The sequence below is a fragment of the Pituophis catenifer genome, unplaced genomic scaffold (genome assembly GCF_029215685.1).
Source record: "Pituophis catenifer annectens isolate HBS135680 unplaced genomic scaffold, rPitCat1.0.hap2 SCAF_7, whole genome shotgun sequence".
Taxonomy (NCBI): Eukaryota; Metazoa; Chordata; class Lepidosauria; order Squamata; family Colubridae; genus Pituophis; species Pituophis catenifer.
In genome coordinates, this window is record NW_027256887.1 from 14,491,903 (window position 1) to 14,508,652 (window position 16,750).

The window sequence follows — 16,750 nt, forward strand, 5'->3', positions numbered from 1 at the left end:
GGAGTCTGACAGTGAGGAGGCTGGGGAAGAACATGGGCCAGTCTTGGAGTCTGGGGAAGACCTGGACGAGGGCTCTGCATCGGAGGCAGAGAGGGGGCCAGGGCCATCTGGGAGTGATGCGCAGACTCCAGAGCCTCCAGAGTCAGACAGCAGAGAGGCAGAGGAACAGGAGAAGCCTGTACCTAGTGCGCGCATGCGCAGAGGTGCCAGAAGGCAAGAACAGTTAAAACAAAAGGGACGACTTGGGAGTAAGGCCTGGAGATGACTGGCCCCTCCCATAAGGCTTAAGAGGAGCAAAGGCATGTGGGGACTTTGCAGGAAAGCAACGTCGTTCATTCTGTTCCTAGTCAGCAACTCTGTTTGATTCTGGAATCCTTGTGACTTTGTCAAGTAGGTCTTTGGCAGAGTGTCAAGGGAGATAAAGGTTGGTGATTATCCTGAAGGACTTCTCCCGAAGGGCTTTTTGCAACTAATTGGGACTCAGCTGTGAATGAACGTAATTGAACGCTGTTGCAATAAAAGAGGTTTTTGGCACTACTTGTGTGTTTTAATGACTCAGGAAGTCTAGGTTACAAAAGGCAGGATATAGTTCTTTCCAGAGTGAAAGATGGCTAGATAACATTGTAATCCAGGGGTGTCAAACTCGCGTCGTCATGTGACGTATCGTGACTTTTTTCCCTTTGCTACACTGGGTGTGGATGTGGGTGTGGCCAGGATGTGACACATCCGGCCTGCGGGCTGTGAGTTGGACACCCCTGTTGTAACCCAGCAGTAGAATAAAGCCTGTTGAGATACAGTAAGAACTTGAACAGATACAAGAACACACATAACATCTGCAGTATAATTTTATTTCCAGAAATATTTTCAGTTTAAAAACAAAAAGTTGCATTTCAATCTTGAAACCAGCAAGACTGATAAATTCATCCCCATGGCAACATGGAGCTTCCTACCAAACATAGACATATTAAGAATACTGATTCTACTTTCAAACTAAGCTTTAAAAAGTCAGATAGAGTATGTCTTTGTACATTTACTAAGCACCAAACCCCAGCTAGTTTAATGGGGTTACTCTCAAATCAGCATTCATAGGATTGCATTCCATATACAGAGAAATTGCTTTATAATAAGACTTAATGCATTATAATAATACTTAATGCATTATCTGAAGCATGAATTGTGCTTTGTAACAATTAGAGGAAACAGAGTTGTTACTCCAATGTCTATATTTACCATGATTTCACAACTATGCTGGATAGTCTCATTTGTTTTCTGATTTTGAAAAGTCACTTTTTTACAGCTATAACTAGGTTCTGGGTGACACAGAATGTTGCTGACAATATAAGGTCTGGTCAGCTACACGAATATGTTGATCAGTCTTAATAAAACTGTCTATTAATATAATAATGTCCTCAACTTAGAAACCTATTTCAGCAGATTACCTCATGCTAACTTTATAATTGTAAAATTACCACAAGTCAACCTTTAAGTAGCTTGGTTATTAAGTTTTTTTAATATTACTGATTCTGTTACAAAACTTAATAATTGTAAATTTAGGATAGTCATACTTTTTGATCTGTTCCTATTCTTGGAACATTTCCTAGCAAGTATTTGTTACTACACAATTCATCTTTCTGCTGGCAAAAAAAAAAAAAAACCTTTTTGAAAAAAATTGATGGGATACCAATTAACATTAAAGCTATTCTATAACATGTTAGAGAACGGAGCAATTTTCTTTTAGTCAAGATAACATTAATGTTGACGGCATAGATCATCCTGATGAAGACCAGAAACTACAGTTAATAATTACAAACTTATCTGGGAAGCTCATGTAATCTATACGCATGAAAAATATGAATATTTATGGAATGTACATTGAACAAAAATGTTTCCTAAACCAGGCCTCCATTTCAGTAAAATTCCAGTCAAGCTACATTGGGTATAAAGAAATATCCAACAGAGATATTTTATTCATTTAAATGGATGGAAAATAAGCTTTGGAGCTTTACTGTATAACCAAAGTTGGCAAAAGAAATAATGACATAATTTAGATATGAGTTATACAAATGTTTTTGGTGGCAATAACTTAGTTGTCTAGTCATGTGTCTAGCAGCTAAATATAATATCAGCTGGACCATTTTCCAAGCAATTAATTTTGGGGTTGGGGACCCTGGAACAGTAACTAATGTATAGAGTTCAGGAGAAACATTTCATTGAAATAACTGGGTTGTTTCTGGGTGCTATACCACAAATTACTGAAAGAACTTATGAAAATTGTAGAAATATCTTCACTGAGCAGTAGTTTATCATTATTGATGTGTACGGTGATGGAGCAGTGACTTATTATCAAACATTACATTTATGTCAACTGGATATTATAGACATCTAAGAAAATACAAGGAATCCTGCAATTCTTACAATGAATTGTATACATTTAAATGGAAATTGGCTCCCACTGAATTCAACAGGATTTGCTTCCTTGTAAATGGACTGATGGTAAAATGGTGAAATGGAACATTCTCAAGAAAAGCACAGACATAGAAGAAAAAAGAAAGTTACACAAATTCAAAGATAGCAGAACAAAGCAAAAGTTTGGTCCAAATAATACACAAAGTTTCTACAAAGGATATGAATAGATTTTCATTATCTTTGCAAGCTTCTATGGAAAATTCCTATTTCTTTTTCTTTAAACACAAAGTCCCTGACAAAGAGAATGTATGATTATAGCAGTGGCAATGAAATTCCACAATATCATGTATCAATCCAGAGTATCAAAATAAATACAGCAACCCACCTGTTAAATTCTATATGAATTAAGTAATTTCTTTAATCAGCTATTAGACGCAGTCTAAACATTTATTGTTTGGTCATTACAAAATCATATAGAAGGCGATACTAGCACCTTCTGGCCAGTTTATTTATCAGCAAATAAGTCTAGTTTATTTACTAGACACAGTTCAGGCTAGAAATGTAGAATCAGTTGCTTTGCATGCAAGAAGAAACCTAGCATATCAGAAATTAATCTAGGTTTCTCTTTGATATGCTAGATATAAAAAACACTGTTTCGGAAGGGATTAATTTAAACATGCAATTGATTATACACATATAATATGAATTGGTAACATCCAGATTATAATTTTTTTCTTTTCAGAGAAAAAGTGAGCTCCTGTACAGTATAAATACTGTACTCATTTAAATAAATTCCAAGGAAATTTAACAATATCAAATTAAAAATTAAGTAGCCTACCAATTGGTAAAAGTAACAAGGCAGCTCTGTCTAGTTACATTAGTAGTCTACGTGAAACAAGTTGCATTTTCAGCTATCCCTGAAAAAATGCATCAGCAAATGAATTCTGTCCCTTGATTCTATTGCAATGTTTCTAAAACTTGGCAATTTATGATGTGCGGACTTCATTTCCCAGAATTCCCTAGTCAGCATTCTCAAAGTGTCAAGTTTGAGAAAAAACAACAACACTGTTGATTGCACAGAAAACCTTTGGTTGGGAAGAAACACTGGCTGGTTCATGTAAAGGGAGAGGCAGAAGTAATTTAGGGAACCATGAAAAAGGATGAAGGAAGAGGCAGGATAAAACATTCCAGATACTGTGTACAGAACTGTTCCAATTATAGGAAGTTCTGTGAGTCTTCTCTATGGACTGCCATACGCTTCTATCCTGCCCATTTTTGTTCCTGCATCATCTGAGGGGCTTATCCAGGGGTGGGATTCAGCCGGTTCAGGAGAACCGGATGTTAATTTTAATCTGGTTTGTTGAACTGGTTGTTGCAAGGACTGGCTGACCCCACTCACCCCTCCCCTGTCCTCCCCAGTCTCCATGCAGCCTGTTTTGGATGCCAGGTAAGTGCAGGGCCCGCGCAGAGGCTCTGGGAGGACGAAAAACGGGCCTTAAAAGTTCCAGAAGTCCAGAAATGGGCCCATTATATGACATAATATATATAAGATGTTTGCTATTACTTGCAACCCAGAATGTGCATTTGGACTGCGTTGAGGTTGCTAATGCAAACTAGCTCGAACAATCAATGAGTGTATGGTCATTTCAGGAGAAAACAAGATTAATGATAGGATACTATCATATTTTAAATGTCTTTAAATCATACATCGTGATTCAAAATCGCTTTAAAAGAATAAAAAGTTTCATTAGCCTCTGCTGCAAGCAGAATGCACATTATTTGCATTATAATTCAAAACCATATATATTTGATTTTTTAAAATGCCCTCTTTATTACTTTGTAAGTAACTCAAGGGGGCAAACGTACATTATAATCCCTTCTCCTGACATCAACGGCAAAATTTGTACCAAATCTGCAGGCTTGCCTTTAACAACTTGCCATTCATCTAGTAGCCATAAGTAACAAAGAATTCTATACACATGAATGGATGAACATTCATGTAGGCAATTGAGCAGGTTGGAGGAGAATTGTACATGCTTCCATTTCTCTTTCACCAATCCACTCTTGATACTATATTGGAAGGAGATAAAGAGAACGGTGCCTCTCGCTCAGGGGAGTCAAACTCACGTCGTCACGTGACGTATTGGGACTTCCCCCCTTTCGCTAAACCAGGTGTGGGCGTGGCCAGCACGTGACGCATCTGGCCCGCAGGCTGTGAGTTTGACAGCCCTGCTCTACATTTTTAAGCCTAAATAATAATAAGCATCAGAAGAATTCAATTCGAATGAAGGGCAGCATCAATTAAAGAGCTGGCAACTGTGACTTCACATTGTTGTGAACAGACAATAGTCAATTGCAAAAGGCAACTTTGCTCAGAACAGCTTATAACCTGCGACAATATCTCTAACAACATCAAACATCCACATCTGCCTATCCCAGGTCCTTGGGAAGAAATAGATAGGTGGACAAAAATGCAAATTCAGTCTGAACATCTGGCTAACTGTGCGACGGACCATTCTAATAATAATCTGATTTAAGAGAAGGACCATCCAGCTTAGAAACACAGCAGAGAAAACAGAATCCTTTCATAACAAAAGAAAGAAAATATAAGACAAAAATCTTCTTCACTGCCCTAGCATAAAATAATTTAAAATAATCCACTGTCTTTGAAGACATTAACTGAAAAGAAATCTATCCAAAATTAAAATTTGACCAGAAAAATAAAGTTTAAAAACATTTATTAACATGCCAGAAATGCTTGTCTTTGCGTTGCCTTTTTTTCCTTCATGTTCTTGCAGTGTTGGTTTAAATTAATTGTTCAGGTAAGTTGCTTGTAAGGTGATTCAGGTTTGTGATTCTTTTCTATTCCTCTTGCAAAGAGTTTAATTAATTGGCAGTGAACTCTGCAAATGTAAGAAAGTGTAAAATCTTCACATGATAAAATTCTATCAATTCTAATCTGCCAGTCACAAAGAACAAAATCCTCTCAATTATTCATTTAAGAAGCTGTTCACAATGGCAGTTTGAGATAGCAAGTACAGCTATGTTTTGTGTTTTTTTCCTAGTATATTTTTTATTTGGAGAAATGCCGTAATAAATAAATCATCAAGCCAAAATTAAGATCTCTTCACATATATCTGTGTATCTATTATTGCCCTTTAGATTGTTTGAATTGGTCTCAAGCATCTCTACTCTAAGTAAAATATATGTTGGGTTCAGGTATATGTCAGATATAGAATTACTTGGGATTTTGCCTAGAATTTGTAAATTATAATATATATCTTACTCTATTATTTGAACCAAATCCATGGATGCAGGTTGCTCCCAACCCTGAGTCTTAAGATCAGTAGCTTAAGTAGCTCAGTATTAGTCTTACATTCTGTGAATTTATCTAATTTCCTTTCAACATTATTTACATCAGTGACGGTCACCAGATTCTGTAGTAAGGAATTCCACAGAACTAATTAGGCATTGTTTAATCACATTTGGTTGAACAAACCATCTTATTCTCTTTTTTATCATGCATTTCTGCACCTTAGTCATGGAAAACATTCTGCCTTCCTGGGAACTGCTATTGGAGGCAATAAATAGTCTGTTTAATAAAGTTCTGTTTAATAAAACCTGTTGACATTTTTTAGGTGAGAGGATTAAAACCTTTTTTTAGGAGTGCACAGCTATGCATATGTAACAAAAAAGAGAGAAAAAAACAAATCTCTATCTTTAGTGTCAATTTTTAAATCCCGTTAGGGAAAGGACTAATGTGCGAATTGCACTCTAATTTCTTTATATTTGTAGATTCATTTTTAAAAAGAAAGGCACTCACTTGACTTCAATAGTTGAACAATCCAGGGTCTCTCCATCACAGTTCCAGGTACTGCTGGGGGGGAGACAGCAGCAAGCTGGGTGGTCTCTACAGAACTGACCAAAGTGTTTTTTCCGCATACCCTGGTCATCATTGTCACCATCATCAAAATGTTTTGATGTAAAACGAAACTTTTTAATCCGATAAACCTCTACAAAGCTGAAATCAAACTGTAGAGAAATTGTAGGAAGCAAATTACAGCATTTGTTGCCTTAGAAATTGTCAAAAAGACATGTCAGTCTTCTGAGGGTTTTTTTTTTTTTTTTGGTCTAAATAGCACTTAACTAAATTTTGTTTAAATGACACTCAGCACTATAATGTAAAATACAGTTAGGTGTACTCAGACATTCAATAGGTTTAAGCATATCTAACTCTAGATTCTGAGAACTGTGCTATAAAATTCAATTTTCTTAATAACCTTTATCTGTAGAATAAACTGTATGATGCATACAAAACTATTTCTATAAATGAAGTAGATGAATTTTTTGCATTTGCTATCATTTTCATCTGAGCTACATTAAACTGCTTGAATACCTCTAAAGTAGTAGAGGCAGTCCCCATGTTAAGAAAGAATAACTTGAAGAAACCCCTAGATACAAAATGGCTACCCTGTTACAAAATAGCAGATGTCTCACCTGTTAACAGTATTTTAAATGGTGGACCAACAATGTGACAAATGCAAAATGGCAGATGGCGTTCTCCTCTCTTTGAGTTGATGAGCTGCTGAAGCTGTGCAATGCTTTCATCAGCATCATTAAAAAGAGCATCTGCTTTTAATGCAGTACGCAGGCTGTTTTCAGCAGTTCCCGAATGCCCTCTGTGGCTTCAGTGGTTCGTTCTTCGTTGGCTCCAAGAAGGAGCACGCCATCCGCCATTTTGAATTGGATCACTTTGCCTACAGGGAAAGTGAGAGATTGAATTCCAGCAGGTTCTCAAGATGTGAGAAATGAAATTCCAGTGCGTTCTCCTTGCTGGATGTCTGTTTTCCACATAACTTAGTTTTAAGGTATAAAACGTAGTTATAAGTTTAAACTTTACAAGAAGCCTTGTAAACAATGTTGTTGCTTCTCCTTGATGCGAAGAAGTACAAGTACAGTAACCTGTTCCAACTTAAATACAAATTTGGGTTAAAAACAGTGGTGAAATCCTCTGTGGGTTGGCACCGGTTTGCTGCCCGCGCATGCACACTGTGTGCCAAACACACAGTGTGCGCATGCGCAATGCACTCCAAATGCACGCTGCACGCACGTGAAGGCACAGCGCGCACCAAACTTTCCTGCTTTCTAGTGAATATAAATCGTGCGGCACAGCTGATCGTCGGAAATACCGGTTCGGTATTTTTTTACTACTAGTTCGCCCGAACTGGTGCAAATCGGTAGCATTTCATCCCTGGTTAAAAACAGAATTAAGGAACGGAAGTGTTCATACTCTGTGGACTACCTGTTGAATGGGTATGTTACATAAAGGTAACTTTAGATTTGCTCTTCCTACAATTCTATGAACAATATTATGCCCCGTTTTCCAGAAGAAAAGCTGTGAAATACAGTCTTTTTTTTTAAAAAAAAATTTGATTTATATGCCGCCCTTCTCCGGAGACTCAGGGCGGCTTATAATGTGCTCAGCAATAGCCTTCATCCTTTTGTATATTTATACAAAGTCAGCTTATTGCCCCCACAACTGGGTCCTCAATTTACCTACCTTAGAAAGGATGGAAGGCTGAGTCAACCTTGAGCCTTGGCGAGATTTGAACCTGCAGTAATTGCAGGCAGCTGGTCTTAATAACCAGCTTAATAACAGGGTGCCTTAGACCACTGTACTACCAAGGCTACTAGTCTAATGCTATCCAGAGAACATTAAGGAAAGAGAAAGATACAATTATGAAAGCTTACTGCCATTTCTACTATTACTATCATTGGTTATTATTTCTAGAACCTGTCCTATTATAGATTCAATTTAATATTGTAAATCTCAGCTTATTAATCATTCAACTGATGCTCCATCAATTCTTCACTAAATTACATAGAATAAATTCATAAATTGCTATGCAAACTACAGTCGTACAGTTGTTCCTTGTAATACAACAAATCTGGATAAGGATAGTTACTTTCCCCTTGAATGGGTTCGCTTTTTTCTACTTTTCTCTTATTAGCTTGAGGTTGTTAAGATTTACTGCACTTGCTCTTAATAACTAGCAATATGCCCCGGCATTGTGAACCAATGAGAAGCCAGCCACAGAATGTTCTAGGATGGCTTTGGAAACCATGGTCTTTACCTACTCTTTCCCAAAACCGAATAAAGATTTCATATCTTGAGAAGATAAGGTTTCTCTAATTCTCAGTCTGGATGTTGTTTTCTTTTCTCCGTGTCTAAATTTCTGGGCTTGGGATGCCATAGAAGCATTGAACTCACTCAGTGGTGAAATCCAATTTTTTTTTACTATTGGTTCTGTGGGCGTGGCTTGGTGGGCGTGGCAGGGGAAGGATACTGCAAATTCTCCATTCCCACCCCACTCCAGGGGAAGGATACTGCAAAATCCCCATTGCCTCCCCACTCCTGGGGGAAGGATATTGCAAAATCTCCATTCCCATCAGAGGTGGTATTTGCCCGTTCTCCGAACTGCTCAAAATTTCCGCTACCGGTTCTCTAGAACCTGTCAGAACCTGCTGGATTTCACCCCTGAACTCACTTCCTGCAGACTCAGAGCTGCCTTTAAATAGTATCAGAGGGATGTTGTTCTTGGTAAAGACTGAGCTGTCACTCTTGGTGGGCATGTTTTGATTCCTACTTAAATGGGATCTTTTTGTTTTTACAAAGGAATGAATAACAGATGTTTATTTATTTAAAAGCAAGGGAAGTGTTGAATTGGAGACCATGTGTGAGTCAAAAGCGGTGCTGGACTCTATGTATTATATACATGTATTTATAAAGAGGGAACTATAAGACAGGCCTTTTCTGCTGTAGCCCCTGCCTTATGGAGTATTCCTCCCTCAGAGATTCGAGCGGTGCCAATCAGCGCTGGGTTTCACATATTCTTATCACCGGTTCACCGAATGCGTGCCTTCCATGCTTGTGCCCAGCCTTCCACGCATGTGCTTTCCTTGCGTGTGCCTTCCGTGCATGTGCCCGGCTTTGAAAACATGGCTAAATAGGATGGCATTACGTTGGGGCGGGTGGGCAGGCCCGCCCGCAGTCGCTGCTACCGATTCGCCCGAACCAGTCCGAACCGGCTGAATACCACCTCTGGTCCCAATTCTGGTGGCCTTTCACAAGGCTTTAAAAACCTAGCTACATAGTCAGGCTGGTGCTTGGAATATGCTGGCTTAACTATTAGTTGATTAATCATCACGGCTGAGGTTTGTACTTATTTATTTTGTGGATGTTTTTATTGTGTCAATGATTTGTAATTGTTTTGTTTATAATTTTAGAATTGTAAGCTACCCAAGGTAACTTGCTTGAGTTGGTTGGCTGTAAAAAAAAAAAATTGAATATATAAATAAATAAAATATAGCTTCATCAATGGAGTGGTAAGAATTAAGCGGCATCAGTGAAAATAACCAATCAGTCTCCCTCACTCTGAGAACAACATTTTAATGGCGGATGAGGGAATGAAACATTATCTGACCTGTAAGTTCCAGAAAGTCTAGCTTTTTATCCATACTTCTTGCCCGTTATGCAATTGTTCTGTTTTGTGTTTCACCACAAGACCATTAATCTACATCAGATTGTGCCTCCATTCCAATTGTGAAGCTATGATACTGTTAGAGAGAAAAATACGCACCTGATCATGCTGGTTTGTATGCCTTAAGAGATATCTTAAAAAGTTTAACCGGGAACATTTACGGACTAGAATGAGGTCTGCAGAGCCATCTGCCAGGTGAGCAGCTGGTGAAAGGCCTTTAGGACTCCGTGGACAGGCACAGCTGATGTTCACAGCATTGATGGCTAGAAACTTCCCTCTAATAACTTTCCATTCTCCTTCCTCATCCCCTGAAAGAGATATATTTGCATTTTGTTCTTGGTATCATCTGGATTTTGAGACATGTTTTAAGACATTGTTGACTCCATAAAGGGTGAAGGAATGGATGGCAATTTTCCCAACCTTATATCTCCCAGAAGTATCAGGAAGAGCAACTGAGATTCTAACCAAGCTGAGTTTTGTGACTGCTTTTCTTTCAAAATAAATCTAGCGATTTTTGCAATTTTTTTTTAAAGGCAACATTAATATAATGCATAATTCAATCCAAGGTCTTCAGGCAAAACAGAACTTCAGAGAATCACGTGCCCTGTTAACTAGAATCCAAGTTTGGATGTTTGTGTGATTTCTTCTCAAAAGCTCTAAAATTACTGACAAATCACTAAGCCTCATACAGGTAATCTTCTGCTTACAACCATAATTGGGCCCAGAATCTTGGTTGTTGAGGGAAGCAGTTGTTAAATGAGACACAAAGGCATGACCACTGCACTCAACAATCACAATCCAAGCTCTCCCAGTTGCAGTTGTTAAGTGACCACATAGGTTGTTAAGCACAGCACTGGAGAGACAGCTCTGACCTCTCGAGCATGATAGGGTGGAACGAGGACCTGGGCCTCCCACCGTATCTGGGAGGCCTGGGCCAGAGGTGGACTGCTGGGGGTTCGCAGGGGTTCAGGAGAACCTCTAGCTAAGATTGTGTGCAGTTCGGAGAAACCCCAAATCCCACTCCTGGCTGGCCCCGCCCACCCCACCCCGCCCCTCCCAGGAGTCCCCACGTGGCCCGTTTTGGATGCAGGTAAGTGCAGGGCATGCGTGGAGGCTCAGGGAAGATGAAAAACAGGCCTACTAAAAATTCAGGATGGCTGGAAACGGGCCCATTTCTGGCCTCCAGAGGACCTCCAGAGCCTGCGGAGGCTGTTTTTGCCCTCCCGGAGGCTCAAGGAAAGCCTCTGGAACCCGGGGAGAGCAAAAAATGCCTCCCGCACTGTGGTGCAGGAGGCTGACTAGGCCACACCCACCATGGCCACGCCCACCCAGCAATCGGGCAGAGAACCCCTTGCTAAAAATTTTGAAGCCCACCCCTGGCCTGGGCCCTCTTCCTGGGAGAACAATCATAAGAATGATAAGTGTTTGCTAGTGTTTCACCAGATTTAAGATCCACTCCTAAGTGCATTGAGGGATTTTGAAGGGGAAATGCCTTGGCATGCGGTAAGAACAGAACTTTGGAGAGGAAAGCGCTAGCAAACCCCAGCATTTTGAAAGGCTCAGAATGCTGACTTTTGCTAGAATTTTTTTTTGGTTTTTTGCCAGATTTGAGGTCATTCCTCCAGCTTATGTGGAGGATTTCTCCTCTCTGCATGGAAAAGAGGGGAGATACATTGGTGTGCTGGGGGAATGGACCTCAAATCCAATGTCCCCTCCACTGACAACCTTCCCTGCTGATTTCCTCATTGACTTTTTGGGGGGAGCCACAGAGAAGGTTGCAAATGGTGATCATATGTTGGCAAACACCCGAAATATGGTCATGTGGCCAGAAAGATCAGCCCAACATTTTACAATGCCTGGATGTGCTTTAACAGGACATAAAGTACTCAACCATGTTGATAAATGACTGGTTGTAAATCAAGGATTATTTGTTTTTTCTTTACTGCTTTTTATATCTATAATCTGTCTTCCAGGAGTTCAAGGCAGCCTGCATTAGCCTTTTTCTTTTACTAGTCCAGATGGCTGGACTGTTTTTCTTATCATCCCCAACCAATTGTGCTAATGTACAGAGGAGATAAGATTTGAAGCTTTACAAGGGCTAGAGGCTACCCCTAGTTCAGGGATGTTTAATGTTCTATGCTTTCAGTAACCCAAACATTTCCATTAGATTTTTTTTTCAATGTTGGCATGGACCTGAACTAGAATTTAAACCAGGATGAATTCTCAGTCTGGCTACTGAAATCAGAAATCATTGATGGCATGGAGCAAAGCATAATCATGGTGTTTCTTGAAGAAACACCGCCCAGAGTCCCTTGGGAATTGGGCGGCATAAAAATGCGACTTATAAATAATAAATAAATAAGACTGAGAACCCAGCTGAAAACTGAAAATCTACTTGATAATATCAACACTAAATGAACGAGCAGTCAAAAAATACACCATAGGCTAGTATAGTGATGGCTAACTTTTTCCGGACCGAGTGCCCAAAGTGTGAATGCGCATGCACACCCCCGAACCCCCAAAATGCAATGCATGCGTGGGCCTAGTGCATACGCCCCACCCCCGTGCATGCATGTGTGGGCCGCTGCATGTGCCCCCGTTCTATGCATGAGCATGCACCCCGTACCCCATGCATGTGCATAGGGCCCCTGCAAACGCCCCCTGCACATGTGTGCATGGCCTCCCACATGTGCCCCGCCCCCTGCATGTAGGCGCGTCCCACGCATGCGCCCCGCCCCCCATGCATGCACGGCAGAGACCCGAAGACCAGCTGGCTGGTGGGAGGCGCGCAAGTATGTGCAGCGGAGCAGACCTGGGGTGAAAGTTCGCGTGCCATCAGAGAAGGCGCTGGGTGCCACCTCTGACACGTGTGCCATAGATTTGCCATCATAGGGCTAGTATTTGGTAGAATAGCCATGAAGGCCTCAGAAGAGCTATTCCGATGCAGTGATGTGTCTACATTTACAAAGATCAGAATAGTGCAAGCAATGGTTTTCTCTGTGACAGTCTAAGGAAGCAAAAGTTGGACACTGAAGAAGTAGAATACAAAGTGGCTTTTACACCAAGAAAAATACAAACAAATTTCAGCCTTACTTTAACTCCAAATGCGGTAATTGAATATACTTTCATAAACTGTACCAACTGCAGAGTCTGCCATAAATCAGCATTTGTACTGAATGATAATGAATAAGTATAAACAGGATAAATATGAAAGAAGCCTGTCTCATTTTAAACCTCTCTGAATTTTCCTTGGGCTTCTACAGCAGTTAAATCCAATCTTTGTTCTGATTTGAAATCTGTCTTTATACTCGTCATCCAAATAAAAGAGATATTAGAAACTAACTGAGCCAATCTAACCATTAACAAACAAGGTTCCACAAACTATAAAGTTACTTTTAATCTCCTTTTCCGTCTTCTTCTGATCTTTCTCCAGCTGCAGTTTACTTTGCTTGCAAATCCGGCACCTAAAGAACAAAGGTAACAACTTCAGTGTTGACAATATAACTTAGTTATTGAAAAATTAATTTAAGTTTTAATTAATTTAAAATTTTAATGTAATTTGATTAATCAACAGGACATCCCGTGACTCACTGAGTCTTTGTTTCAGAGCTATTTCCTCAGTACCTCCAACAGAGGAAGTAACTCTGGAGTTTCCTCAGAAACTCCAGAGTTTCTACTGCACTGCCTTCATTGGAAAAGCTGTTAAAAATTCAGGGAGATATTCAGAGGAGCATCGTTCTTAAAAATAGCCCATGTTGAACTGTATACCACAGTCAATTAGGAGTCAGAGGCTAGGTTTTGCATTAGGTTATAAAATGTTTTATGACAATTTTTATGTTATAAAATGTTTTATAAAATTTTCCAAATTTCAATTCCACAGGAGTCATGGAGTTATGGACTTATAGAATGCACTCCGTAAGTTACTCCACCTGAGGTAATGTGGTTCAAAACATTTTGCTCTAAGATGCATCTGTTTTGCCCAGTTAATGGATACACACCAACAAGCATGAGAGTTTTAATAGCGCGCACACACACACAAATGACTTCTCTGCAGACCAAATGGATTTAACACCATTTGTTTATCTGCATGATACTGTCATTAGTAGCATTTCAAACGTAATTTAGATAAGCAGAAAAGTTCATGCCTGATGATTTAGAATCGTCTTTATGACTTCTCAGCATGATTAACTCAACTTCCTTTTTGTTTACATTCTTAAAATTTAGCCAAATTAGCAAATGTATTCTGGTCTTTCTATTCAACAGGCATTCGAGGTGAATTGAGTGATTTAGCCTACCCAGTTCTGCAGGGTTTCTTATCTCTTGGAGAACCCATGGAGTGTGCTGCTGGCAAGAGAGATACTGTCCCCTCATAGTAATGATGAGAGAGGAAAGTCTTGAAACCTTGGAAGTGGACAAAGAAATAATAATAATGGAAGAAATCATTAATTTTTGCTTTTTTTTCTACCTATTCTCCCATAGAGCTGGAAGAGAATGATTATTTTATATCTGGTCATTATTCTGTGGATGTTTCTTACAACTTGCTCTCTGTGTGTACCAAATAAGCACTTTTTATATGCAACCTCTTGGCATTGTCTACAGGTTCTCTTTACATAAAGGCCACTATTTGGCGTTTAAATTCCCATTTCTGTACTAACACTGGATGCTTTTCCGGGGAGTCATTCTCTAGAGCAGGGGTGTCAAACTCAAGGCCACCCTGGAAACAGCAAAGGACTGGCCCGCAGTGTCTCTGCAAGTGAAAACGGAGCTCGGGAGGGCTGGAAGAGGCCGTTGCGGCCGAAAATGGAGCCTTGACAAGTGATGTTGAGATGGCCATGCCAAGGGTGAAATCCAAATTTTTTTACTACTGGTTCTGTGGGCGTGGCTTGGTGGGCGTGGTGTGGCTTGGTGGACATGGCAGGGGAAGGATATTGTAAAATTTCCATTCCCACCCCACTCTGGGACCAGCCAGAGGTTGTATTTGCTGGTTCTCCAGAACCTGTCAGAACCTGCTGGATTTCACCCATGAGCTACCCCCACCCTGGCCATGCCCCCCCCCCCCGGGCCCCAAACACAGCCCTGATGCAGCCCTCAATGAAATCGAGTTTGACACCCCTGCTCTAGAGCCATGCCTATCACTTTTTTTTTCTTATAGAAGAAAATAGAAGAGATTTTTAAAAATGGCAGGGAAGGGTAAATCTGTTGGCTACTTGACATAAAGGATGGCTGCAGAAGATATACCAGATGTTACCTGAGAAGTCATATCTGGCAGGGCCCATCCAGCGTTTCTGTTCACTGTCTTTTAATACATCTCCATAAAAACCATATCCCAGTAGCGATACACAGTATTTCAGAAATGTATTATTGCGATGTACTGAACAAACATCCAGAGGTTGATTATCTCCTATTAACAAGAGGTATTTCGTTACTCAGTCACTGTAAAACTGTCTTATATCGAAACGTATAAAATATATTCATATATAAAACATTGTAAAATATTAAAAATTGTCTTACTTTTTAAAAATGAGACGGCAAAAAAAAAAATCCCCATTCTTTTGTCTATAAAAGGTTCTGCAGTACCTGATATAATAGTTAAGATGGAAGATCTCTAATTCAAATACTGAAAACGTGTTAATAATTACTTAGTTAGAAAGCTGAGTGTCTGTGCTTGTGATGCTATAAGCAAAGCAATTCATTCTAGTTTTACTCATTTACCCATTGTAGTTTCACTCATTGAAGAAAAACCAAATGCACAGGTATAAAAGAGGTGGTATCTGGGTCAACAGTAGTGCCTGGGAGAGGGATCTGGGTCTCTTATTGGACAGCCACTTAAGTATGAGTCAGCAGTGTGTTGTAGCTGCCAAAAAAGCCAATGTAATCCTAGGCTGCATCAACAAAGGGACAGTTTCAAGGCGATGTGAAATAATTACACTGCTTTATATTACACACTTGGAATTCTGATCACCATGATACAAAAAAGGGGCTGAGACTCTAGAAAGTGTGCAGAGAGGAGTAACGAAGATGATAAGGGGTATGGTGGCTAAACCATATGATGAACAGTTGCGGGAACTAGGTATGCATGTCTAGTCTAGCCAAGAAAAGAACTAGGAGTGACATAGTCTTCCAGTACTTGAGGGGCTGACACAGAGAAGTGGGGTCGACTTCTTCTCCAAAGCACCCAAGAGTAGGACAAGAAGTAATGGATGGAAAATTATCAAAGACAGATCTAAGCTCAAATGAAGGAGAAATTTCATGACAGTGAGAATTAATCAATGGAATGGCTTGCTTCCAGAAGTTATGTGTATTCCATTACTGAGGTTTTCAAGAAGAGATTGGACAACCATTTGTCTGGAAGGGTATAGGGTCTCCTGCTTGAACTCTCCCTCCCTCCCTCCCTCCCTCTCCCTCCCTCTCTCTCTCTCCACTAGAAGACCTCTAAGGTTCCTTCCAATCCTGTTATTCTACATTCTAGTTGTAAAGAGGAGCATTACGATGCTCCTGTACTAGGATAATGACCCTTCTGTCCTACTTATGACTAACATGGAATGAAGGAGGAAAATACACATAGTCTGAAAATATATCCTGGCAAACCAGGATCCCTGGAATAGTGATTGTGAAGTAGTGATAGTTGTGTACAACTATCAATCAGCTAGAAGTTGCTCTCATTCAAGGGTAAAAAAATAACCTCAATGAGCTATGCATAACACTGATGCTTCCATAGAACAGATGATATTAACATCGTGATGTCTATCAGCTGCGCTTTTGAGTGATAAAGTGAAGTGGTTTCTCATTGTAACTTTCTGCCA

The 16,750-nt window shown here is 39.9% G+C and overlaps 1 protein-coding gene across 1 annotated transcript in view; it reads right to left on the reverse strand.

Annotated features, from left to right (window-relative positions):
- Positions 1-832: 832 nt before the first annotated feature.
- CERK (ceramide kinase) overlaps positions 833-16,750 on the reverse strand; it is a 39,889-nt gene continuing 23,971 nt past the window's right edge. The window contains exons 8-13 of the mRNA XM_070947051.1: positions 15,196-15,348; positions 14,243-14,348; positions 13,341-13,411; positions 10,047-10,255; positions 6,230-6,438; positions 833-5,309 (exon numbers count right to left, since the gene is read on the reverse strand). Coding sequence (XP_070803152.1) covers positions 5,225-5,309; positions 6,230-6,438; positions 10,047-10,255; positions 13,341-13,411; positions 14,243-14,348; positions 15,196-15,348 — 833 coding nt within the window. The 3' untranslated portion in view covers positions 833-5,224. The remainder of the gene's footprint in view (positions 5,310-6,229; positions 6,439-10,046; positions 10,256-13,340; positions 13,412-14,242; positions 14,349-15,195; positions 15,349-16,750) is intronic.